This window comes from Balaenoptera physalus (assembly GCF_965194825.1).
Source record: "Balaenoptera physalus genome assembly, chromosome: 4".
Classification (NCBI taxonomy): domain Eukaryota; kingdom Metazoa; phylum Chordata; class Mammalia; order Artiodactyla; family Balaenopteridae; genus Balaenoptera; species Balaenoptera physalus.
Window position 1 is genome coordinate 48,121,368 of NC_138891.1, and position 25,545 is coordinate 48,146,912.

Consider the following 25,545-nt stretch of genomic DNA (forward strand, 5'->3'; position numbering starts at 1 on the left):
AAATCCTTTTGGAAATATTTTTAAAGCAGTTAATCCCACGACACGTATTGAAATCAGGTACCTGTGAGTGTAAGATTTAGTTAGCTTAGATAATGATAATTTTCATCATTTCTATAGAACATGGGAAATAAAACAATATGTTTTCTGATGAGATAAAGACAGATTTATATCAAGATAAAACAAGAGTTCAGAGCCCTAGGAGCTTGGATGTGAGCCATGAAGGTAGAATAAGTGGCGATTCAAAGGGTAATGGGTACATTGTACTTGAGGCAGAAATATATACATGTTTGTGGTTCAAGCACAGGATAATTTAAAGTTCTTATACTCCTTTCCTTAGGAATTCAAAGAATGCTATACTGGCCAAATTCCAACTAAATAATTATATTTTGCTTTCTTACCATGGCTCTATTTTCAGTTTGATTAGAGATTCCTCAGTGTGTCACCCAAACATGTAGGCAGTTATTTCACACACATAGAATATTTACTGCTTTTCAGTCCTGAGGGAGTATCACTGCAGTGGCAGATCAATTATTGTGGTCTGTGTAGGTCAAATTTTTTGACGTATCTGGAAGGTTTATAAGGTAATATTTAATTGCCTTTACTATGTACAGAGACAGTAGAGCATAAATGTACATATGAGTGCAGATTTGAAATCACACTAGGCTCCCTCAGAGTTCATACAGTCTATAGTGGAAAGTCTTTGCTCTTTGATCAAACCTGCATCAGAACTGAATCCTTCTCAACATCCTGCTCAGAGCTGCATTCCCAGTACCTGGCCCAGGGCTGACACGTAGTTGGCACACAGTAGATGTCTGCTAGAGGATAAAACAAGGGAGAGAAGGAGAGAAGAGATTTACCCAGGGCCACCTTGTACATTATATTTCTTGAAACATTTAACTCCTTAAAATATTAGTAAGAGATCTAGGATTGGTCATCCTCAAACACTACCCAGTTCAGGTCTTCAGGGTAACTGATGTAAAACCAACTTCTCAAGTTTTCAGTGGGAATTCTTTGATTCTTAAATTCCTAGTTTTGCCACAGTCTTAGAAGTCCCGGCATGCCAGCCACCCCAACCAATACATTCTTCATTCTCTTTCTCTCTCTCTCTTTCACTCACACACACACATATACACAAATATATACATTACTTTATGAATCATTCCTTCAAAAACTTTCTAGTGACACAGCTATAAAACTTTCCTCTCTGCTTCCTCTAAATTCAATAGCCTTTATTCCCTGCATCATTTTGGGGCACCATATGCTCTGCCTTACATGATTGGTGTCCTGTTCACATGTATACTTCTTTGCCTCCCCAAATTACATGAAAACCTTGATGATTAAAGTGTTTATGACACTTAGTAACCCCACAAGTACCCAGGAAAATTATTAGCATGTATTTGGTTATTACTTTCTACTTCAGTGAGAATTTTCATGGTGTTTAAGATACACAAACTAATTATATTCAATGCCATGTCTATTCCTTTCATTTAACAACTCTTTGTGAGGCAGATAGTGTGAGCAAAGTACTAGGTCATAAAAATGAAGAAATAATTAAGATATCATACCTGTTCTGAAGAAACACATAGACTCGTGGGGAGAAAGACATAAACAGCTGGATTTAATAAAAGGAAGAGTGATAGAAATGTTTTATTGTAGTAGTGGTTCTTAACCAGGACAATATTGCCCTTCAGGGAACATGTGACAATAGCTGGAGACCTTTTTGGTTGCCCCAATTAGGGAGAGCTACTGCCATCTACTGGGTGGAGGCCAGGGATGCTTCTACATCCCTGTGATCTACACAGCACAAGGCAGCTCCCATGACAAAGAATTAACCAGCCCCAAATTTCTATAGCAATGAGTTGAGAAACTCTGTACTAGAGAAAGCATTATGGAAGCAGAAAGGAAAAAAATCAAAGGGGAGAATGGGAGGGAGCATATTGGGTCAAAAGATGGAGAAAGAGACTATATGTATTTTTTTTCTTTTTTTTTATTGAGGTAAAATCGGTATCTAACATTATATAAGTTTCAGGTGTACAACACAATTTGCTATTTGTATGCACTACAAAGTGATCACCACTGTAAGTCTAGTTACCATCTGTCACTGTACAATTGACCTACTTCACCAGTTTTGCCCACCCCTTTCCTCTGGTAACCTTCTCCTCTGGTAACCACCAATCTATACTCTGTATCTCCATTTTAATGGGTCTTTTTCTGGGGTTTTGTCTTGTTCTTTCATTTGGAATACACTCCTCTGTTCCCTCATTTTGCTTGACTCTCTGTGTTTGTTTCTATGAATTAAGCAAAACAGGTACCTCTCCCAGTCTTGATGGAGTGACCACGTGTAGGAGATGAACCTTATTGTTCAACCTTTCCCCAGCTCTTGGTTGACTCCTGAACCCTTGTGATTGTCTAAGCAGCCTGGTTAATAGTTGATAAATCCCAGTTGTGGACAGTGTGTGAAGACCCAGCAGTGTTCCAATAAGAGGGATCTCAGTCAGCACCTGGTTTTAGGCTGATTAGAAGCCAGCTCTTCAGGCAGCAGCTTTTAAAGTATGCAAATCCATGCAGCCCTGTGGGTCCACAGTTATAAACCCTGCTGACTTCCAGACCAGATCTGAACATGTTCCTGGGTGACAGTTTGCAAAAATCAGGGTTTCAGATAAATGAATAAACTCTGGGGAGGTACCAGTAAGTTGTGGCGAGGCCAAGGGAGGGCTGAAGGATGGTATCTTCCTGCCTCCGTTCCCTGCGAGCGCCTCTGTAGCCCCTAGATGTGTAACAAACCTGTAGCCTGTCCCTCAGGTTGAAGCTCCAAGACAAGGAAGTGGACCTTTTTCACAGGCAGACTGGGGATGGTTTTAGTCTGCCGTCTGTGCAGTGCCCTGGGGGGTGAGAGCCTGCACACGACTGTTTCTCTGATTGTTACAGTCCTTTGGGGCCCAGAAATGCAAGCCCCTCTGGCCACCAGGGCCAGGCAATCAAGGGGCGCCCCCTGTGTGGGCTGTGCTCACCCCCAGCTTCAGCGATGCAGGTGAAGAGCGTTGGGGGAAGGGCACACCCTTGCCTCTAGCGAGGTGGAGGAAGAGCGCTGGGAATGGGGCACACCCAAGGCTACAGCAAGGCTATGCTTGTGTGTGCCCACCTGCACTAGCAAGGTACAGGGAGAGTGCAAGAACGGCGCTCACCCATGCCTCTGTCCCCAGAGAAAGTCCCAACTTGTCCCTGCCCCTCCAGCAGATGCTTTAAGATTAGCAAATGAACCTCCTTCACATAAAGTCCAGGCACTTCTCTAACTGCTGCCTTTGTGCTGGGTCCTGGGATGAGTGAGACAGTGTGCAAGTCCTTTCAAAGGAGTATGTCAGGTCTCTACACCGCCCTGGGTGCCCTGGACATAAGCCCCTTAGGTTTCCAAAGCCAGATGTTTTGGGGACCTCATGTCTCCAGTGCAGGTCCCTAGGGTTGGGGTGCCCAACGTGGGGCACAGATACCTTGCTCCTCAGGGTGTAGCTCTGGACCTGTGAGATCCCTCCCTGTTGGAGGTCTCTGCGCCGGGGCATGGAGTTTTTGGTGGGACTGACCCTCTGCATCTCCTACCTGTCTCCATGAGGCCCTTTTATCCCTTGTTGTGCCTCCAGTTGGTCAGCTAATTATTAGTTCTTTTTCGACACTCGCTGTTCCATATGTAGCTTTAGATTTGGTGTGTCTGTGGGAGGAGGTGAGCTCAGGATCTTCCTACACCACCATCTTAGACCACCCCCCTCATAAGTATGTATTTAAGCTTCCAAATGCGTAGAACATTTTTGAACAACATCTTAGAAAATGATAGAAGTGGTTGCCTTGAGAATACTGGACAGAGGCTCTTAGATGCGAGAAGGGGTTTCGTTTCGTAGATCACTGTGTACTGTTTGGAAATCTACCTTGTGTATGTATTACTTCTTTAATTAAAAGCCTTACGGGGAAATCTTTTTAAAATAACATTATTAGTAGAATTTGAAAACTCGAAAGTACCCAGAAACCGATTCAGTACTATTGGGACACTGCTACATTCTAAAATCATGTAATGAGATTTTTATCTTTCTTTAAAAATAGTTAACGTGATTTAGCAGTGGACCAAAAATACCCTACATGACATTCTCCTGCTTCTGGAAAAACTGAATGACTTGAGAGTCTTTTGCTAAGACCTCTTGAATCCGTGCTTTCATTTTCTGTTCCATGGCGTCTACTTTCATTTCAGACTCTCATTACTGCTGCCCTAGACTATTTCAATAGCCTCCTAAACGGTTTCCAATCTCTCTACCATCTAATCTGTCTTATCTACCACTGCCAAGATTAATCACCTTAAAACTCACTCTCTAATCACTCCAGTTCCTGTTCAGAGCCTGCCTTCGGTCTGCTGTGCACCGTCCGCCGCTCGGCAGGGCGTTCAGACCTCAGCTCCCTCCAGCCTCATCTCTGGCTCATTCCTTACACACAGCATGTGCTCCAGCCAAACTGAACATTCGCTCTGCACCTCACATCCCCCCAGCCCTCATCTTTATGAAATTTCTCCCACCTGAAATACCTTTTGAACTGAGCCTCAGGTCAGATATCTCCAACTTTATTTAGCCACCATGATTACACCAACCAGAAGTAATCACTCCTTTTTAAATACTACAATATTCTATTATTTTTCTTATGCCACATACCACATTTAATTTCATATTATCATTATTTATGCATTGGATATCTCCCACCAGAATTTAAACTTCCACATAATTGATCCTTATGTGTGTTTAAGAAGCACCCAGCACCGTGCTTTCTGCTTTGTACTCCCTGAATGAAGGAACAAATAAGACGAGATGCTCTGTATTTATTGTGTTTATTTTTTCACCTCAGTTTGATGTCCATTGCTTTTGACGCTAAATTCCATGAACATAAAACATAGTAAAGACTCATGCAATAAACATGGAATCTAGAGAGTGCTGAGAATCATTTTCTTCTCAGGCTCTATTTAAAATGCTCATCTAGTTGCAGCGAAGATCCTGTCATAGAGTAGAGCTATTTTTGTAATGGAAATGAAGGACCATCAGCATTTGGATTAATAGATAATCCTCTTGGAAGGTGTAAGGGGAAAGAGAAAGAGAGTACTAAATCCTTCAGCACGAAGTATGAGCTTTAATAAAGGAGCCAATGAAATAAAGGAATTAAGAAGACACAGCAAAAGCCATATTCAGGTCAGACTCAAGCGCTTAGATTTATGCTGGACTGATTCTTACATCCTGCCCTTGTTCGTTTTCTTTCTCCTTCTACCTGTAAGTCAGAGAGCTGTCTTTCTCTTCCAGCACCGTAATTCCAGTTCTATCCCACTTTCTTGCTTGGACTGTTGCAACAGCTGACACAGTTGATCATCTTGCCCCCTGCTGATTGCTCATCCAATTCACGCTTTACAGCTGCTGCCACCGATACCTTCTAAAATCAAAGCCGTCATGTCCTGTTACTTCTGGACGAAGCCCGGGCTCTCCAGCATCATGGTCCAAGCTCTTAAAATCAAGCACATCCCCCGCCACTCCCCTCCTCCTCCTAGCCCCAGCTTCAGTTGGACCTTCAGGTCATCATCACCACTGCTTCTCTCCCTTTGCAGATATAATTCTCTGTTTGGAATGCCCTTGTCCCCTTCTCTGACTTTCACTCTTCTACTTATTCTTCAAGAACCAGTCCAAATGTCAGCATCCCTGAGAAGCTTCCCCTGACATCTTGCCCTTCCTAGATGGTTTACTTTCCCTTCTCTGGATTCTGATAGTGCAAAGTGCTCTCACAAGTTCTACTTTTTCCTTGGGTTGTTTGTTCTCATACCTGTCACTGAGCTCGGAGCTCCTCAGAAGCCTGGACTGTGTCATAGACATCTTTCTGTCCTCAGAGCCCAGCATGGTGTGGGGAGCAGGATAGATGCTGGGTGGGTGCGTGCCCTGAGGAGATGGTGCTGGGCTCCGCCTTGCTCCAAGTTGGGGGCTTCTCTCAAGCCTCTGGCCCTCCTCACTCCCCATGCTCCAGCCACACAGGCTTTTTCTGGGTCCTTGAACACACCTGGCTTGTATCTGCCTCTGCACTAGCCTTTCCCCCCCACAACTGCTAACTCTACCTTTAGGTCTGCCTGGGACTGGCTCCTCTGTATTCTTTAGGTCTCAGCTCAAATTAACCTTCTCAGACAAGCCTTTCCTAACATCCAATGTCAAGTAGCTCCTCTTCCCTCCCCTAGTCACCAGCCAACCCATCACTTTATATTATTTCTTATACTTACCATACCCTGAAATTGTGGTCATTTATTGATTTGCTTTTTTATTGTCCTTGTTATTTAATGTCTTCTCTCCCCCATTAGGAAGGAACTATTTAGCTCACCATAGTATACCCAGTGCATCAACAATGTCAGGCACATAGGAGGTGCTCAGTACAAGAATAAATGAATGAGAGAATACATGAATGAATATTTGCTGGTCTATAACAAAAATCTGTGCAGAAAAACAAATAAGCAAACACTATTCCTACCTTGAAGGAGCTCAAATTCTAAAACCCTTTCTAAAGTTCATGGGTGGGGCTGAAGCTAAAAGTATTTTAGCAACTAAAGTACGGAGACAGACGTTTTTGGTCCTAGGGCTCTGTTATGGAACTCCATCATTCTGTTATTTTAAGTATGTCCTTGAAGCGTGATGCAGAAATCCATTAAAATTGGCTGTTTAGGAACAGTGCCACAAAGGAAGTAGTGGCATACTCCTGCATGATGGCCATCCGGCCAGCGTTATGTCAATCACAGGTACTTAGAGCCTTTGGTGCCCTGCACGATACCTCATACGGGCAGGGTACTTGATAAATATTTGCTCAGTGACTGAATGAATGCCTTAGTATTTTGCCCTGCTTTTTTCAGAAAAGCTTGAATTACTGCCCAGCTCTTCTCTGGGGAACCTAGGGTTTGCTGGCACTGTTTCCATCTTATCCATTGTGAAAAGCCTTGCTCCACGCTGCCTGGAGAAAAGTAGGACCAGTTATTTGGCAGCAATGTCTGCTGTGGCCAGAAGGAGAAGACTGCTTGGGACCAGTGTGTGGGTTTTTTTTGTTTTGTTTTGTCATTCTGTTTGCCATTGATTTATTTCCATTTTTAGAGAATAGTTAACTTTTCTCTAACAAATAAGACAAACTCATCAGTGTAAATCTCTTTAACTCCCCTCATATTATGATTCCTCGAATACCTGAGTGCATACTTCGTGGCTGGAAATGTGCAAGGAACTGGGGATAGGGATGGGAGATAAATAGGACAGGAGGGTCCAGGCCCTCAGGGAATAAGTGCATGGCAGGAAAGATGGCCTTGATTGACATATAATTGCACGAGAATGAGCAATACTGGAGGGCAAACATAGAAGCTATGAACTTGCCTGTATCCTGCATGATCTGATCTCTTTCTAAGATGTGGCAACAGACACATTCTTGCTTAAACTACTTTCAGCTTATATTTTATTTTAATGTGACAGCTTGAAGTTTGTGCCTAGAGAAAAAAAGTTTCATTTTCTTTTGTTCCCTCAGTGTTCATGATGTGATTTCTTACTTGTTAACATTTTCTCCTACTTGTATATCCAAAGGGGTGGTGTTTTGCTGAAGGTTAAGTGTCGTGAAGTCTTGTTTACAACTGCAGGCATTTGCTGTCCTTGGTGTAGCAGTTAATCACCCCTGGGAGTTGGAACACTGGATTCAATCTTTATTTTGCTGTCTTTGAAATATATATGATGACAGTGGTCTGTTGGATCCCATTCCCTTTGCTCTTCTACTCAATTAGATTTTCAAGTTTTTCTAGTGTGTGTGTGGTCTTTGCATTCTTTCTCTCTCTGGGGCTGTTTTCCATCAATTTTCCTAGACCATCTACTTTGGATTAGTGTCACATGTTTTATTTATTACAAGAATAAACTTTATAGCTATAATTGTGAACAGAATTGTGGTCATGGTGCCCACAGAGTGACAACACCCAAAGTCTTACAATATGAAATAACTAACCCCTTTCATTCAACAGTTACTAAATGTTGGGTTAACTACTGGAAAATTACACACTACCAGGAAACTCCCTCTACTTAGGTTAGTTCATTCATTAAGCTCCCTAAATGCCAGAAGCCAGGGGCACTAAGGGGAAGGACACAATCCTTGCCTGAAGGAAGTGGACAGTCCAGGAAGAGAGAGATAGCAATGTGAATATGATATATTATGAAGGCTTAAATAGAATTAGATCCTGGGTTCAGTGGGAAAGAGTGATCAGTTCTACTTTAGCGGGGGGTAGGAATCAGGAGAGAGCAGAAAAGTCCTGGTAGGGTTCGAAGCTGAGCCTTAAAAGTAGATTAGGTGTCTCACTGTATAAGGGTTCAGTGAGTTTCTGGGGAAGAAAAGACACAGAAGTGATAAAGTGTGGTATGATCAGGCCATTGCCATTCAGATAATCTGGAGCACAGTGTGTAGAGTGAAGAATGCTATTTGGAAGAGGCAGAGGCAACCTCATGGAGGCCCTCATATTACATACTGAGCAGGTGTGCAAGTGTGTTATATACTGATGGGGAGATGGGAGGTAGAGCTAGCAGGAGAGGTGATAAAGGGTTTAAGTAGGGGAGTAGCATGAATTGGTTTGTATTTGATGATCATCCCAGAGGAAGCTTTAATGTGAACGGGAGGCAGTTAGAGTACTTTTAACTGCTGTGTCATGATACACTGACATCCCCAGAAACTCATTTTAAAAAGTTATTTGTATGTGTTGCTGGGTTTAATTTTCTGATTTTGAAGAACTTTTACCTCCATATTAATAGATGAGTTTGGTCTATGATTTTCTTTTCTTAGACAGTCCTTTTTAAATTTTAATAGCAAGTAAGACAGCCCAGGGATGACATAGATTGCTTTTATTCTTTTTCTAGAGTCTGAAATAGTTTTATCTCAGAAAATTCTGTTGCTAGAAGGTTTGGTTAAAGTTCCCTAGAAAACCATCTAGGCTTGGAGTCTTTAATTTTGAGGATGGGGGAAGATTCTGTCTACTGATTCAACTACTTTAATGGTTACTGGACTATTCATTCTGTTTTTTTCCTTGATTCAACATTATAATTTAAATATTTTTATAAAATTGTAGTTGATGGCAAATCTTCTATTTCAAAGTTATCTGCATAAAGAAGCATAAGAAACTTGTGGGGAGAGTTGGAAATACTCTTTATCTTATTTGTAGAGGTGGGGTCATAGATATATACATCTATCAAAATTTACCAAATTGTGTATTATAAATAGATACAATGCATAGTAAATAAAATATACCCTTTAAAGTTAACATTATCTGCAGAAAATTATATAGTACTTTTCGTGATTTTTAAAAATTCTCTTCTGTTATCTTTAGGTATGTTCTGCTTTTTTGTCTTAATATTGTTTACTTGGGTAATTTCTCTTTCTTCTTTGTGAATCTCATTATAGGTTTGTCCATTTCATTATCTTTTAAATAACTAGCTCTCTGGGAAGAACCCTCGGCATTCTTGCTTTCTTGATCTTTCTGCCATGATGTCTTGCAGCATCCCTCCCCTAAAAACCGTTCTGTGGAGGTAAATGAGAGCACATGCAAGGTTTGGGGACTAGAGGAGGGTATACTTGGGGCAGACGCCAGGGTTGAAGGGATGAGAGTCCTTCTTTCAAGGTGCTTGGTACAGTCAGCAAATCAGGCTCAGGGGATATTGGAGGCAGTTTCCTTTGTGCAAATTAATGTGTCTGAAATGTCATTCGGTGTTATTGAAAACTCCCCTCAAATTTCTTTTTCTTTTCTTGTAATAAATTTATTTATTTTTGGCTGCGTTGGGTTTTCGTTGCTGCATGCGGGCTTTCTCTAGTTATGGCGAGCGGGGGCTACTCTTTGTTGCGGTGCGCAGGCTTCTCACTGCGGTGGCTTCTCTTGTTGCGGAGCATGGGCTCTAGCCGCGCGGGCTTCAGTAGTTGTGGCACGTGGGCTCAGGAGTTGTGGTTCACGGGCTTAGTTGCTCTGCGGCATGTGGGATCTTCCTGAACGAGGGATTGAATCCGTGTCTCCTGCATTGGCAGGCGGATTCTTAACCACTGCACCACCAGGGAAGTTCCTCCCCTCAAATTTCTGAACAGGGCTTACCTGGCAATGTGGACACTCCTTATCCTTTAGGAACTGGGTGCTGTCACTTTCGCATTTAGGGCCATTGATGCATGACTCTACCTTAACTGGCAGACTGATGAAAATGGGCAGCAGAATCTGAAAATAATATAGCATCTATTAACTACTAAATAGTTATATTTTACTGTCTTGGAATTCAGTGTTTGTTTTGCCTACTAAATTATTTTGACTAGTTACTTAATGCAATTGATATTTTTCTTTTCATTTGCTAAAAAAACGTAGTCATCTGGATTTGAGAAAGCTAATTATACTTAATTGTTTGATGTAAAACTTTATTGCTTTTAATTTTTCTTCTAGTTATCAAATGCATTCTAGAAGAAAATATAATATTTGAGACGGACTATTTCATAATGCAGTGCTTCTATCTTAATGCTAAATATGAGCTGAGGAAGGAATATCCCTATTAAAATATAATCAGAGATGCCACCAGTTTGTCTTGGGGCTTATTCAAAATAAGCAGGTGCTTTGCAACAGGTGTACCAAAAATGTTGTTGAACATCATTTTCTATCGGTATCAAGTAATTATGTGTTTTTGAAAGTATTACTAAGTAGTTTAATGGGAAGTCAATTGTGCTTTTACTGAATAGGGCTGGGCATCAGCAACAAAGTTATTTATCTTAAATATGAAGTAGACCTCCTGGGATTAGAAAAAAAAAAATGGTACAAACTTGAGTAATCCTTTATCTTGCTTCTTGTGCTATTTTCCTTTTTATATATTTGAAGTATCTTCTGTTTGTTTTGTTTTAATCTTGGGGAAAAGTGGGAAACCCAAGACTGAAGGCTATTGTACTGTATGCTTTGCTAGGGCTGTCATAACAAGGCACCACAGACTGAGTGGCTTAAATAACAGACATTTATTTTGTCACAGTTCTGGAGGCTGGAAGTCCAAGATTAAGCTGTCTTCAGGGTGGATTTCTTATGAGACCTCTCTTCTTGGCTTATAGATTGCCATTTTCTCCTTATGTCTTCACATGTTGTATTAGTCAGGGTTTTACAGATAAACAGAACCAATGGATGAATGGATATACATATATATATATGGAGAGAGATGGATATATGCATTTGCATGTATATATATATGTAGAGAGAGAGAGAGAGATTAAGAGATTTATTTTAAGGAATTGGCTTGCACAATTGTGTAGACTTTGGAAATATAAAATCTGCAGGGTAGGTCAGCAGGCCGGAGACACAGGGAGGAGTGTGAAGGCAGTCGGCTGGCAAAATTCCTTCTTGCTCAGAGGAAGCTAGTCTTTGTTCTATTAAAATCTTCAGCTGATTGGATGAGGCCCACCCACATGATGAGAGTAATCTGCTTTACTCAAAGTCCACCAACTTTAATGTTAATCTCATCCAGAAAACATCTTTGCAGAAACATCCAGAATAATGTTTGACCAATTATCTGGGCACTGTGGCCAAGCCAAGCTGACACATAAAATTAACCATCATGCATGGTCTTCCCTCTGTACCTGTCTGTGTCTAAGTTTCCTCTTCTTGTAAAGAAACCAGTCATACTGGATTAGGGCCCACCCGAATGACTCATTTAAATTTAAGACTATCTCCAAATGCAGTCACATTCTGAAATCTTGGGGGTGAGCGCTTCCACATATGAATTTTAGAGAACAAATTCAGCCTATAACAGCCATTAATTTAAAAGTAAGCATAACTAGAAAGACAATTGAAAGGGAAAAACAGTCCTCCTAATATTAAAAATGTGTTATTTCCTCTGACTTTAGGATAAAGCATGTTTTTGAATCCTCAGATAAACCAATTAATTGGAATGGGAAATAACTTTTTAATATATTCCTGTTTCTACAACCTAGAAGTCAATTTTGTTTTCCTTTGCCAAGGATATTTCTATTATCACAGTAATTAGAGATTAGATTTTAGAAAATTTTTTATTCTGGTTATATGCGGATTTCTGTTTTCATTTTATGTTTTGAAATTTCAAGTTAGGGAGAAACATGTAAGAAGTTTTATCTTGAGTTATGAACTAATTTGAGGTTGCTATTAAAAACAGAGCCACGTTTCTGCTTTTCCTGGCAATATAAGAAATAAACGATGGGAAAATTCCCAATAAAAATGAAGGAGAAAATCAACAAGAGAATATAAAATAAGGACAAAACAGAAAACGCATCTTCAATGGTTCTTTCAAATCATAAATGTAATCTTACAACATTATCTCTTATGTTTTATATCAGTATCTTATATCACTTATATTTCTCAAATCTGTTTAACTAAAGATAAAGTGCTTCCCTTTCTCTGATACCGAAGAAATGCTTCTGTTATCTCTTTTTTTTGCAGATAACAAAGAGATTTTCCTTTCTAAAGCAATTCACAAGTCCTTCATAGAGGTTAATGAAGAAGGCTCGGAAGCTGCTGCTGCTTCAGGTGCCAAATTATTGTTCTCCAAAATCTTCTCACATTTTTGAGATTTGTATTTTTAAAGCAATCTTGGGTGGGGAATGGGGGTCATTTAGAACTAAGCCAAAAAACTGACGCTGCTCTAACTTAGAAGTCAAGCTAATGATGAACCTGCTAGAATTTTCCAAATAGGATATGAAGCATGCACTCATTTCAGTGCCCCATACAGAGTAACTCCCATCTCTAATGAGAGGCAGGAGGAGATTGTCAGCTCTGCGAAATAGATTTTCCTGCTGTGCTGCCTGTTTAAATATTTTAAATATTTCCCTGCTGCCCAGTTAATCATTTTTCTTTCTATTTAATTATTTTTGGAAGTTAGTTGTTAATTTGGTCAGTGAAGAGCTTTGAGTTTTTAAAAAGCACATGCACAAACAAGAGTGCATGATAGCATGCAATACATAATTTTAAGTTAATAATAAAATAATAATTTTAAATAAAAAAATTTTTTTAATTTACCTAAATTACGTGTCCAAAGCAAAATGGTAAATGTCCTTGGTTATTTTGAATGTTCTGACTTCCTTAGTTAAGCAAGAAGGATTTTTCTTTTTTTTTTCATTTGTTTGTTTGGATTTGTTTCAATATCATGTTCAACAGCCATCATCAAATTTTGGTAGGATTTTTCCCTTCTCCGGTAAAATGAAACATATCATATTTGCACAAATTATTTTTAACTTCTGCATACATTTGTCCATTAAAAGGATCTCATCAGTTAAAATGGTGTTTTCGGGAGGAAATAGAAACAGTAGTCTCAGGCATCGAGAAAGCTTAAAATCCTACATAATTTAATCTTGGCCTTTTCCTGACAACAAATCACCCCGCAGAAAGTATAAAATGATTATCTCACAATAAGGATCTCAAGGGAATTCAATTTACCAGCTGTAGGAAACACCATTGCATCTCTCCCTGCTGTATTTTCTCTTTAATCACTGCTGTTCTGGCCACTTGCTAGAAGCCTGGTGACTTGCTATGTAAAAATCCCCATTTCATATAAAAGAAATAATGATTTGAGAATATAAAGAAACTGTTTTTTGTTTGTTTGGGGTGTTTTTTTTTTCCCCTTTCCTTGACTCAAAGCTCATTTTAGTAAAGCTGTAAGTATTTATCTGAGACTGAGAATAAAAATTTGTAACATGCAAAATAAATTGTCCTATATTTTTGGTGGGATGATGGGAGGGAACTGTGTGTGTGTGTGTGTTTGGTTTTTTTTAAGATCAAGTAGAAATGTTAACACATTTACAATTTTTCTCTAAGTCTTTAAAATCTTGTTTCGTGTAAGTCATTACCTTTGCGTTAAACATAGATAGTCTGGAGAAATTACTCATTAGTCCCCGCACATCCACAGACATGTAATTACTTTCTCTCTGCGTTACAGGAATGATTGCAATTAGCAGGATGGCTGTGCTGTATCCTCAAGTTATTGTCGACCATCCATTTTTCTTTCTTATTAGGAACAGGAGAACAGGTAAGTCTGTTATGAGAACAGAACTTTAATAGGCCAAAAAGAAATCATTTTTTTAATTGAAAACATTTTCCGCATTATTTATCAGATGTGTTCAAATGATTTTTTAAATGAAAATAATTTACTTACATTTTTATCTTTAGAATTTATGAGTATCCAAGGACACAATACTTATCACTGAATCTTTTACTGCTTGTATATTCAGAAGACTTATAGTTTATTCATAAAGCTGAGGTTATTGGAGACCAGTGTTCTTGCTTTCATTTATAATGTACAATTAGAACATTGCTAATTGTCAGCAAGAAGGAAAATAAATATCTTTTGTTCAACTCCTCTTTTGTTCATTCCCAACCCAATGCAGGTACAATCCTATTCATGGGACGAGTCATGCATCCTGAAACCATGAACACCAGTGGACATGATTTTGAGGAACTTTAAATCATTTTATTTAAATAATAAGGAAAATAGTAACTAAGCACATTATGTTTGCAACTGGTATATATTTGAGACTTGTGTTTTACAATATATCTTAAGATAATACTTAAAATAGCTCCCGATAAAAACAATGTATGTAAATTATAAGCCAACTTGTCAAGGAATGTTATCCGTATTATTGAGGTAATGATCCTGTCATGTCATTGTGTTTGTTGTGCTAGTATTTAAAATAAAAGTACATAGTGAACATGTGAACAGCTCTGTTTTTCATTTTAGAAGCTGTAGTATAAAGATACCTCTAGGTGAAATTTGGCAACAATGATGTTTCTGGACATCTTAAGTCTTTTATAATCATGCAGAAACAAAGCACCAAAGTAAATTAGCATCATACATAACAAGCAACAACAAGTGAGGTGAAGACAGGTACTCTGCAAAAATTCTAATTGCTGATTCTCTGAAGACAGTGTATAGTGTAATATAAAAACCTACACACTGAACATCTTCTGTGTGGCTCCATGACAAAACTTGTTAGAAAAAAATAGGGCTAGGCCAACCCACAGATTATAGCTATAGCTTATTGACTTTGTCTTTAAAGATTATTGGCTTCATAAGGGTGATGTAGATTATGAGCCTGATATATCACCATGTTTTGCTGTGGCAAGTAAAATCTGAACTGTAGCACAGTTCCCAAAAGTCCCCCACTAAGCCAAAAGAGCAAATTAATGATAAAAATATGCCCTCTGGTATGTCACCGGAGAATTAACTAGAAAAACCCTGTTAGTACAGATACTAGAAACTAGCAGATCATAGGCTGAGAGCTGCCCACAGGGATGTTTTTGTTTGTTCTGTGCAAGAGGTTTTCATGTTTTGAACTTGAATGTCTGTAACTGGAATAACACATTCCTTGTTTCTCCCATTGGTTACCTGATGGCTCCGGGATGCATTTGTGTTTGAGACCTCTTGAGAGTTGTAATAAGTCCTTTGCATAATATTTTGGTCTTATTTTCTAGTACAAGAGTAGTCGATTCCAACGGGGACAGTGTCAATTTCTTAAGTTCTCCAGTAAATTATTTTGTTAACCTGTGGCTGAAATAATGGCATTCCTCTGGGGGGAAGAAAAAAAAAAGAATGGTCTTGTCATGTTCCATGAATGGAACAAGGTCCATTTATTGCCAAATTTTTGATTCTATGATTAATAAATTCTGAAAAAGTTTGAAACGTTTCAAGATTTAACAGAAACAGTTTGTATGTGACTCTCTTGTGTGTTAGGTATTTTGCTATGGTTTGGAGCTGTTAAGAAGAATTGATATTATTATTAACTTTAATTCTGTTCAGGAGAGTTGTGATTTGAAGCAACCAGGCCTGACCCTTGACATACTGAATTCTAAACTTGGAGAAAAAACTTGAAAATTTGCATTTTAAACAAGTTCCTTTGGTGATTTTGTTATACACTATATCTTGAATATTGCTAAAATAAAGGATACAGGTGGAACACTTATACACTAGTTGTTTAAATATGATTAATTTATAGAAAATTAGGTCAATCAATGAAGTATCCTAAATTAGTGCTTCTCAAATTTATCTGTAATGGAATCACTTGGGGATCTTATTAAAAATGCAAATTCTCATTTAGTAGATCTGCGGTGGGACCAGAGATTTTATATTTCTAACAAGTTCCCAGGTGATGTCATGGCTGCTGACCCACGGATTCAGGTTGGTAGCAAAGCTCCACTTAACATAGGTTTACATGTTTGATATTTTTACTTATGGAAACAGAAAAACTGTATAATTTTCATGCAACTTGGAGAGATTCAGGAGTTGGGGTTGTAGTTTACATTAAGAGTGCTATGAATTTATACAAAAAGAAAAAAATGGTTTTACCCTAAAGCTTTTTTTTCTGTTATACATAGAAAACTGCAGACTTCCTCTGCATATTAGAACACTTGAAATACAGTTTTTAAAAATATAAAGACATTTATAGGCAATGCCCATGAAAGAATTTATGAGTATCCAAGGATACAATACTTATCACTGAATCTTTTACTGCTTGTATATTCAGAAGACATATTCATGAAGCTGAGGTTATTGGAGACCAGTGTTCTTGTTTTCATTTATAATGTACACAGATAGGGCTAACTAATGTTGATTCAGCATTGATATTCTGAGTTTGTGGTGTTCTTTATTACCATATCACTACTTCTTAAGCATTACATATATTGCTATACCTGTGTAGCCATCAGTCAACTAAATGAGTTACCTATAAGGAAGAGTAAACATTATTAGACAAGCATGTGGCTTTTATAAAGCCCAAAATGCAATTTGTGTTAGCTGACATAAGATTAAACTCTACCATTCAGAATGTTTACCATAAAATATTTCAATACAATTTAGATGTCCCTTAAATGAAAATGGATTCTGCCTTGTTATTAGCATGTTTGTGGAGTGCTTAAAAATAGAATACTTGATAGTACTGAGTTTTCCCTATTGTTTGATTTTGTTTATAATTTCTTCAATAATTTCCTTTCTATTGAAAAAGTAAATCTTTTTTTTAGTTTATTTTTTTTAAATTGAGGTATAGTTGATTTACAATATTATATTAGTTTCAGGTATACAACATAGGAATTCAAAATTTTTATAGATTATACTCCATTTAAAGTTATTATAAAATATTGGCTATACTCCCACTGCTGTACAATATATCCTTGTGGTTTATTTATTTTGTACATAGTAGTTTGTACCTCTTAGCTCCCTTACCCTATCTTGCCCCTGCCCTCTTTCCTCTCCCCATTGGTAACCACTAGTTTGTTCTCTGTATCTGTAAGTTTGTTACATTTTTGTTATATTCATTTGTTTGTTTTATTTTTTAGATTCAGCCTACAAGTGATAGCATACAGTATTTGTTTCTCTTATTTCACTTAGCAGAATACCCTCTAGGTCCATCCACATCGTTGCAAATGGCAAAATTTCATTCTTTTTTATGGCTGAGTAATATTCCATACATATACATGTACCACATCTTCTTTATCCATTCATCTATCGATAGGCATTTAGATTGCTTCCATATCTTGGCTGTTGTAAATAATGCTGCTATGAATACTGGGGTGCATATATCTTTTCAAATTAGTGTTTTCATTTTCTTCAGATATATACCTAGGAGTAGAATTACTGGATCATATGGTAGTTATATTTTTAATTTTTTGAGGAGAAAAATTAAAAAGTATAGTTCAGTTCCATTTCCTTTAAAATGTATAAGTTAGCACAGATACACACATGCACACACACACACACAATGTGCACAGCCAGCTTATGAAAACTTTTCTATGTATCTTATATTTTGGGGGGGAAATCAACAACAATTATACATCTGCTTTTATTTTAAATCAGTTTTCAGCTTCATTGAGGTATAACTGACAAATAAAATTGTATATATTTAAAATTTACAATGCAATGATTTGATATATGTATACATTGTGAAATGATTACCACAATCAAGTTGATTAACACGTCTATCACCTCACACAGTTACCTTTGTATGTGTGTGTGTGTGTGTGTGTGTGTGTGTGTGTGTGTGTGTGGTGAGAATGCTTAAGATGTACTGTCTTAGCAAATTTCAAGCATGCAATACAGTATTCTTAACTATAGTCACCATTCTGTACATTAGATCTCCAGAACTTATTCATCTTATAACCGAAAGTTTGTACCCTTTGATCAGTATCCCCCTATTTCTCCCACCCACCTGCATCTAGAAACCACCATTCTTCTCTCTGTTTCTATGAGTCTATTTTATTTTTTTTGGTTTCGCATACAACTGATACCATACAGTATTTGTCTTCCTTTGTCTGGCTTATTTCACATAGCACAAGGCCTTCCGAGTTTATCTCTGTTATTATAAATAACCCCCTCAGCCCTGGCAACCACCATTCTATTCTGTTTCTATGTATTCTACTATATTTTATTTTATTTTATTTTATTTTTTTATTTTATTTTATTTTATTTTATTTTATTTTATTATTTTATTTTATTTTTAGATTCTGCATTATGGGTGAGTTCATACAGCATTTGTCTTTGTCTGGCTTATTTCACTTAGCATGGTATCCTTCAGAGTCATCCATGTTGTTGCAAATGGCAGGATTTCCATCTTTTTATGGCTGAATAATATTCCTTTGTGTGTGTGTGTGTATACATTTGTGTATATTTATATATATGTATATATACATATGTTACACAGGAATGCATATATTACATTTCTTTATCCATTCATACATCAGTGGACACTTAGGTTGTTTTATGCCTATTATGAATAATGCTGCAATAAACACGGGAGTTACAGATATCTTTTCAAGATACTGATTTCTTTTCCTTTGGATATATATTTTAGATATCAACTCCTTGTCATATATATGGTTTGCAAATATTTTCTCTCATTTTGTAGGTTTCCTTTTCATTTTGTTGATAGTTACCTTTGCTTTACAGAAGCTTTTTAGTTTGATGTAATCCCACTTGTTGCTTTTGCTTTTGTTGCCTGTGCTTTTGGTGTCATATCCAAAAAATTATTGCCAAGACCAGTATCAGGATATTTTCCCCTATGTTTTATTCTAAGAGAGCAAATCTAGAGAATATGAAACTTAACTCAGCTGCTTTGTTTCACGTCTGCCAACTAAGTTATTCTTGAGGGAGTTTGAAGCCTCTACATGCACATAAAAATAGCTAATGAAAAAAACTGTGTCTTATGAAAACTGGGAGAGATATTTCCACAAAATAATCAGTTTACTTATAGAAGATAGTTTAACATTAATAAGCTAAAAGCTAAAGGTGCATTATATATATATTGGCGTCTGCTTTTGATGAGACAAAGATGCATGGATTTGTGAAAAAGGTGTTTAATAAAATAAAATAAAACCAATGCAAATAAAACACGTACTGTCCTTTGTCCAAATTCACCCTTTATTATGTCTTGAGTATAGACACACTTTTCCTCTCTTTGAAAATTGCAGAGGTTTTTGTCTATTTGGGGGAAAATTACATGGTTATTTGTGACATATGGCATGTTCCAGAAAATGTTTTTTCAGCAGTCATCCCAGCTACTAGCTGATATAGCAGTTTTTTCTCTTTTTCAAATAGGAGACAGTGTTTCATTTCTCCCCTTTTCTGAAAATTTTGTGATAATTCACAAATATATAAATCTGACACTTGTTCACGCAATTGCTCTTTATCTGTTATTCAAGGAAAATTGCTGATGGAGAGATCATCTTTTTCTATATGATTGAGTTACCTCCCTTCAAGTATTTTCTGCTTAAATATTTATAACCAGGTACCTATGGAAAAACATGGGCTGTGTGCATGAGACAGAATCAAGTTTAAACACCAGATCTGCCACTTACTAGATGTCTGTCCTTGGAACAAGGTTGTTTAATTTTCATCTGTATATTCAAATAGTAACACCTACTTCATAGGATTATCTGAGGATTAAATGATATAATGTGTATGAGGAATATAATAAGTACTTGACACATAGCAGTCAGTGATGAAAGGCTAGCAATTAGCATTAACATTACCATATTTCAGCTCTTCTAAGGCACATAATTTTTCACATTTTAACATTAAGAGAATGGAGTGATCAATGGTGTCTTACAGTTGCTGGTGAAGGTAACAACCAAGACTTAGATGGCATTGCCCGCGCACACAGTAATCTTGTTGCATGACGGCTGTCTGACTGTAATCTCTTGGCTTCTCAGTCCACAAACCATTTGAGAAAGAATCATAGTGGCTATTTGAAGAAGCACTGTGAATCCTGGTTATCGTCTGAAAACCTTGCATTGATTTTTCTGTCAGATAAAGTGCCAGTTTCAAAACTTGTGGAATAGTTATCAATAGCTTAGAAGAAAGTCCTAGAGACAAAAGTTGTGCTACGGGCATGACTGTGTCACCAGTGCTCTTAGTGCTGTAGGGGATAATGGTGTGGGCAAACGCGGACATCAATCACTGCACAGAAAGTGACTTGGGGGCTTCCCTGGTGGCGCAGTGGTTGAGAGTCTGCCTGCCAATGCAGGGGACACGGGTTCGAGCCCTGGTCTGGGAGGGTCCCACATGCCGCGGACCAACTAGGTCCGTGAGCCACAACTACTGAGCCTGCGCGTCTGGAGTCGTGCTCCGCAACGAGAGGCCGCGATAGTGAGAGGCCCGCGCACCGCGATGAAGAGTGGCCCCAGCTTGCCACAACTGGAGAAAGCCCTTGCACAGAAACAAAGACCCAACACAGCCATAAATAAATAAATAAATTTATAAAAAAAAAAAAAAAAAAAAAAAGAAAGTGACTTGGAGCTGGACTCTGTATTTTAGAAACATTTTACTTTGCTTATATTTTCTTTTTAATATATACGTAAGTATGATCTACAATAAAATGTATTTAAATAAGTCTAAATAGAAGATATACTTAATGTTTCAAATGAGTTTGAAATAAACATTCTGTTTAACATGTCATAGTTTTACTGAAAGTGATTTTTTTCTTTCTAAGCTGTACGTAAAACAAAGGAGTGTCCTACAACTGATGTCTTGAACTGGATGAACTAGCATATTATTCACAGCAAGACTTGTGAAGGAATCACATTTATTAAAGTACATAGCGAGTGGAAATGTCACGTATAAATTCCAACGGAGATGGCTTTCATTGGCTCTCAGAAGGGTTATTTAGAAGTTCAAATTCAAAAAGAGGGGAGAGGAGAGTGTGTGAGAGAGGAAAGGAAAAAGGGAGTAGAACAGCAAATATTCACAAGCTACTTGCAAATAGTAATTATTTTCAGCAAGATGACTCTACAGTATCTGAAGTAGACTGAACTTGGTCATTAAAAAACATCTGAAAGAAGAATTTTTCTGACATCCATCCATCACATAGAAGTGAATGTTAATGACCGGAATGCATGTGAGGAGGGCAGAGTGGGAGGGTGGGAATATTGAATCTAGTTTATCTTTTTTTTTAAAAAATTACATCTCTTAATGTAGCTTAACATTCTCGCCTTACATACTGTACGTGCTAATTAGAGGCAATCCATGAGGAGGCTGATAATTATCAGATTAAATGGCAGAGGTTTAACTTTGTCCTGAAAATTTTTTTTCTTCCAATAAAAATCTTTCCTCCAATAAGATTGTTTACAATTAGCTTGTCTTAACAATTCATAAGCTATAGAAGCTATAATCACACAATACTTCCTTAGCAACAGACTTTTAATTTTTAATTTCATTGTCTTTACATGGATTGATTTCTAGGGCATTTCCTATGTCATAATGATGTCAATGGAAGAAAATTTTAAATGAATGCTAGATCTTGGTATTTCTGAAAGAAAATATTTTTCTAATTGAAATTATTCATAAATATTTACTTGAACCAAATAAGGTGGAATGCATTTTGTTCATTAGGCTTCTACTTCAAATAGTAGTTTCTGAGTTTTTTCATTAATATCTCTTACATTAATAAAGCTAAAATTCTTTAGCAAGAACTAAAGTGTTAGCTTTTACCTGGGCAAGTTTTAAAAGGGAAAATAACATGCCACAAGATGTCACTGTAATCCTCATAAACTGATAAGTGTAGTAACTGCTTTTATTTCAACATTTAAAGAAGTTAGGTGAGAAAAAAACTCCTCACAATAGGCACAAAGCAGTTGGTAGCTTTACCGTCTATCTTTTCGAATCTAAACATAACTATAAAAAGTACACCCTGGAATAAGCCTCTGGCATTCAATGACAACTTTCATAGAATAGAGTAAGAATCTTTCATTCTTCTGAAATAAAATCATCTTCATTTTTATGACACAATTCTATCTAGCCTATTTCTGATTCAGATTTCAAGTAGAATAATACTTTGGACTCATTGGAAATAAAAACTCCAGGTTAAAGATCCAGTAAAAGCTCTTTATACCAGTTCTATGATGCCTTTGATGTCTATGGAAGACTCCACTGCCAGCCAGAATGGACGTAAAATTGTGAGAAAAACACAGCGTGGGCCATTAAAAAAAAAAAGGAACAAAAATCTTTCCTGGTAATATACTCAAGACAAAAATTATAAGTGAACTACTCATTCTTGTTAACTTCCAGTTGAAAATCTCCTTCTGATTCACATCCTATAGTCAAAGCACACAGATTAAAAGGGAATCTATGAACATCGTTTTCAACTATAATGAAAAACTCATGGGGAAAAGTGAGTTTAGTTGGTTCTTTCAAGATCACTTTTGCCATTACTGGTAGAGAGAACAACCTGTCGTTTATTAAAGAAAGTTCTTTTAATGCTTTGAACATGTAAAATAATATTATATTCAGAAATTTTAGGCTGTAGTTACAAGGGACTGATTGTTTTGCATACATGGATTTGGAGGCTTTTTAAAAAAAAGTTGTCCCTTACTTTTTGAAAAGGAATGTCTCATTGAAAACATTTTAAAAAGCAAATCCTGCTGTACACCTGAAACTACTGGTAATATAATACTATACATAACTATACCTCAATTAAAAAAATTTTAAAAAGCAAATCCCTATAACTAGTTATATGAAAGCCTTTGCCACCTGCAACTTTTATCATCACTTTTGCTTTTACTGAATTTTTTTCCATATTTATTCACTTAATTACTAGTTAATCATGCTACAAAGAGCTACAAAGATGAATTAGACACAGAGCCAACAGACTCTTAAAGCTCTTGAAATCCAGCTGAAGGAGGCAACTGTTTAAGCAGATGATGTTAGGATAGAAGCTCATACTGGGTGCAGCTGGGCATAGATGAAAAGGTGAGTTCACCAGGAGGGGGGGTAAAGAGGTCAAGCCTATATAAATTTCAAACAGGAGGCAACAAAGACGTTCAGATGACTGTTTTTTTCACTAAATATGCTGATTTATTTCCCTCTATACTGAAAGAAAACCTGCCAAAATGCATGATTTCAGTTTTCTTTTCGGTTTGAAAAATTTACTTAGCTCATCAAACCAACCATTTCATTGTTAATGTCAAAGAAATATAAGAAATTGTTTACTTGGAGATAGAAAACATTTCTAAAGAGATGTTCTCTGAAGTAATGCTCATGTGGCTCCATAATCATATTGAATTCCACACTTATTTGCTTCAGCACATAACTCACTGCAACAAAGAAGTGTTTGTCTATTGATCTCCTGGTCTGTAAAAAAGGAAAAGGTGAAAAAAAATTACAATACTTTAATGGAGAATAGAGATACAGCAAATCCTGAGTTGATCTTGTCAGCTAGAAGTTCTGTCCCCATTAGTAAAGCATGTTTTGATCCCCAAACCTAGTCTCCGGAGTTAGGAAAACAGCTTCTCCTCTGTGATAGCCACAGCTAGACCTACCTGTGGGAAGTCCCAGCCCAGGCATACATGGCAAACTCCTTGGCCTTGACATTCAGGCTCAGGGAACAGAGATTACTCCAGTGCTGGCACAGAAAGAATTTCTGTGGCCAGAGGTTTTACATCATTACAAGGTGACAGAGTTCCTAACTGGTAGATGGACAGACCTGTAAGCTGATCCTGGGCAATGACCTGGCTGGAAGTAGACAAGAACAAGTTCACAGTCCTCATGGTCTTCCAACCTTGGGGAGACCTCTATCCAAAACCATCAGCAGGACCACCAATTCCTGGGTGACGTCTCTAAGGGAGGAATGGAGTACTGCGCCCACCCACCCACATCTGGTGGTGTTTGCATCTTTGACCGGCTTCTTTGCTCTTTGGGGAATAAACTCAAGTACTGGCCACCTAAACTAGGTCCGAGACGTTCCCATACCCACCCTGCAGCCCTAACCATCTTCTTTGGTCTGACCTAGTACCTGCTGTGGCTTCCTCTTAAAGTAAGAATGTCAGCTACTGTCAAACAGAAGATATTTTCCTCAGAGAATTAGATTTTTTTTAAATTTTAAAACAATTATCAAAACAAAAAGCCTCAATAGCAGAAAAAAAAAATCCAAACAATATGATTATAAAATAAGCAGAGGAAACGAATAGATATTTTTTCAGAGAAGACATTCAGATAGCCAACAGGTAAATTAAAAAGTGCTTAACATTACTAATCATCAAGGAAATGCAAATCAAAACCTTTTAGAATGGCTGTCATCAAAAAGACAAGCAGTAACAAGTACTGGCAAGGATGTAGAGAAAAGGGAACATGTGTGTGTTGTTGGTAGGAATGTAAACTTGTGCTGCCACTATGGAAAACAGTATGGAGGTTCCTCAAAAAATTAAAATTAGAACTACTGTATGATACAGCAATTCCACTTCTGGGTATACTTTCAAAAGAAATGAAATTACTGTCTCAAAGAGATATCTGCACCCCCATATTCATTGTAGCATTATTTACCATAGCTGAAACGTGGAAACAACCGAAGTACCCACGGATGGATGAATGGATAAAGAAAAGATGATGTATATATACAATGAAATATTATTCAGCCATAAAAAAAGCAGGCAATCCTGCTGTTTGCTATAACATGGATGGACCTTGACGGCATTATGCTAAGTAAGATACTGCATGATCTCACTTACATGTGGAATCTGAAAAGATTGAACTCACAGAAACAGAGAACAGATTGGTGGCTGCCAGAGGCCAGGGGTAGGGGGTTGTGGGCTGAAGGTGGTCAAAAGGCACCTCAAAACCCCAAACCTAACAGTTCATAGAAGGCAAAAGACAAGACTAGCCCTTTGGCAAAAAAATGGCTAACTTTCACCATTCGTTCCTTTTTTATCCTGGGAACAGCAGATTCCAGCTTGCCTTGCAGTGGTGTGCAGCTAAGTAACTAAATTCTGGCCAAAGGTATGTGAGCAATTATGTACGTCATTTCACCTCTTTCTCTCCCCTCATCTGCTGACTGGGTGCAGAATATCTCTCGAGGGGCTCAGGCCCTAAGAGTTGGAAGAACTCCAAGAGGGAAGGAGCCTGGTTCCCTGAGCTGCCACTTGTAGAAGAGATGTCCAGAAGAGCCAAGGGACCAGGAAGACTCATTTGACCTGTGCATGAGCAAAAACCAAAACTTGTATAGTTAAGCCACTAAATTTGAGTTCGTTTGTTTATTATAGCA

General features: G+C 37.7%; 1 protein-coding gene across 1 annotated transcript in view; it reads left to right on the forward strand.

The window, feature by feature from the left end:
• Positions 1–16,579, forward strand: part of SERPINI1 (serpin family I member 1) — a 68,748-nt gene extending 52,169 nt beyond the window's left edge. The window contains exons 7-9 of the mRNA XM_082458420.1: positions 12,476–12,562; positions 13,968–14,057; positions 14,416–16,579. Of these exons, the coding sequence (XP_082314546.1) occupies positions 12,476–12,562; positions 13,968–14,057; positions 14,416–14,492 (254 nt within the window). The 3' untranslated portion in view covers positions 14,493–16,579. The remainder of the gene's footprint in view (positions 1–12,475; positions 12,563–13,967; positions 14,058–14,415) is intronic.
• The last annotated feature ends 8,966 nt before the right edge of the window (positions 16,580–25,545 follow it).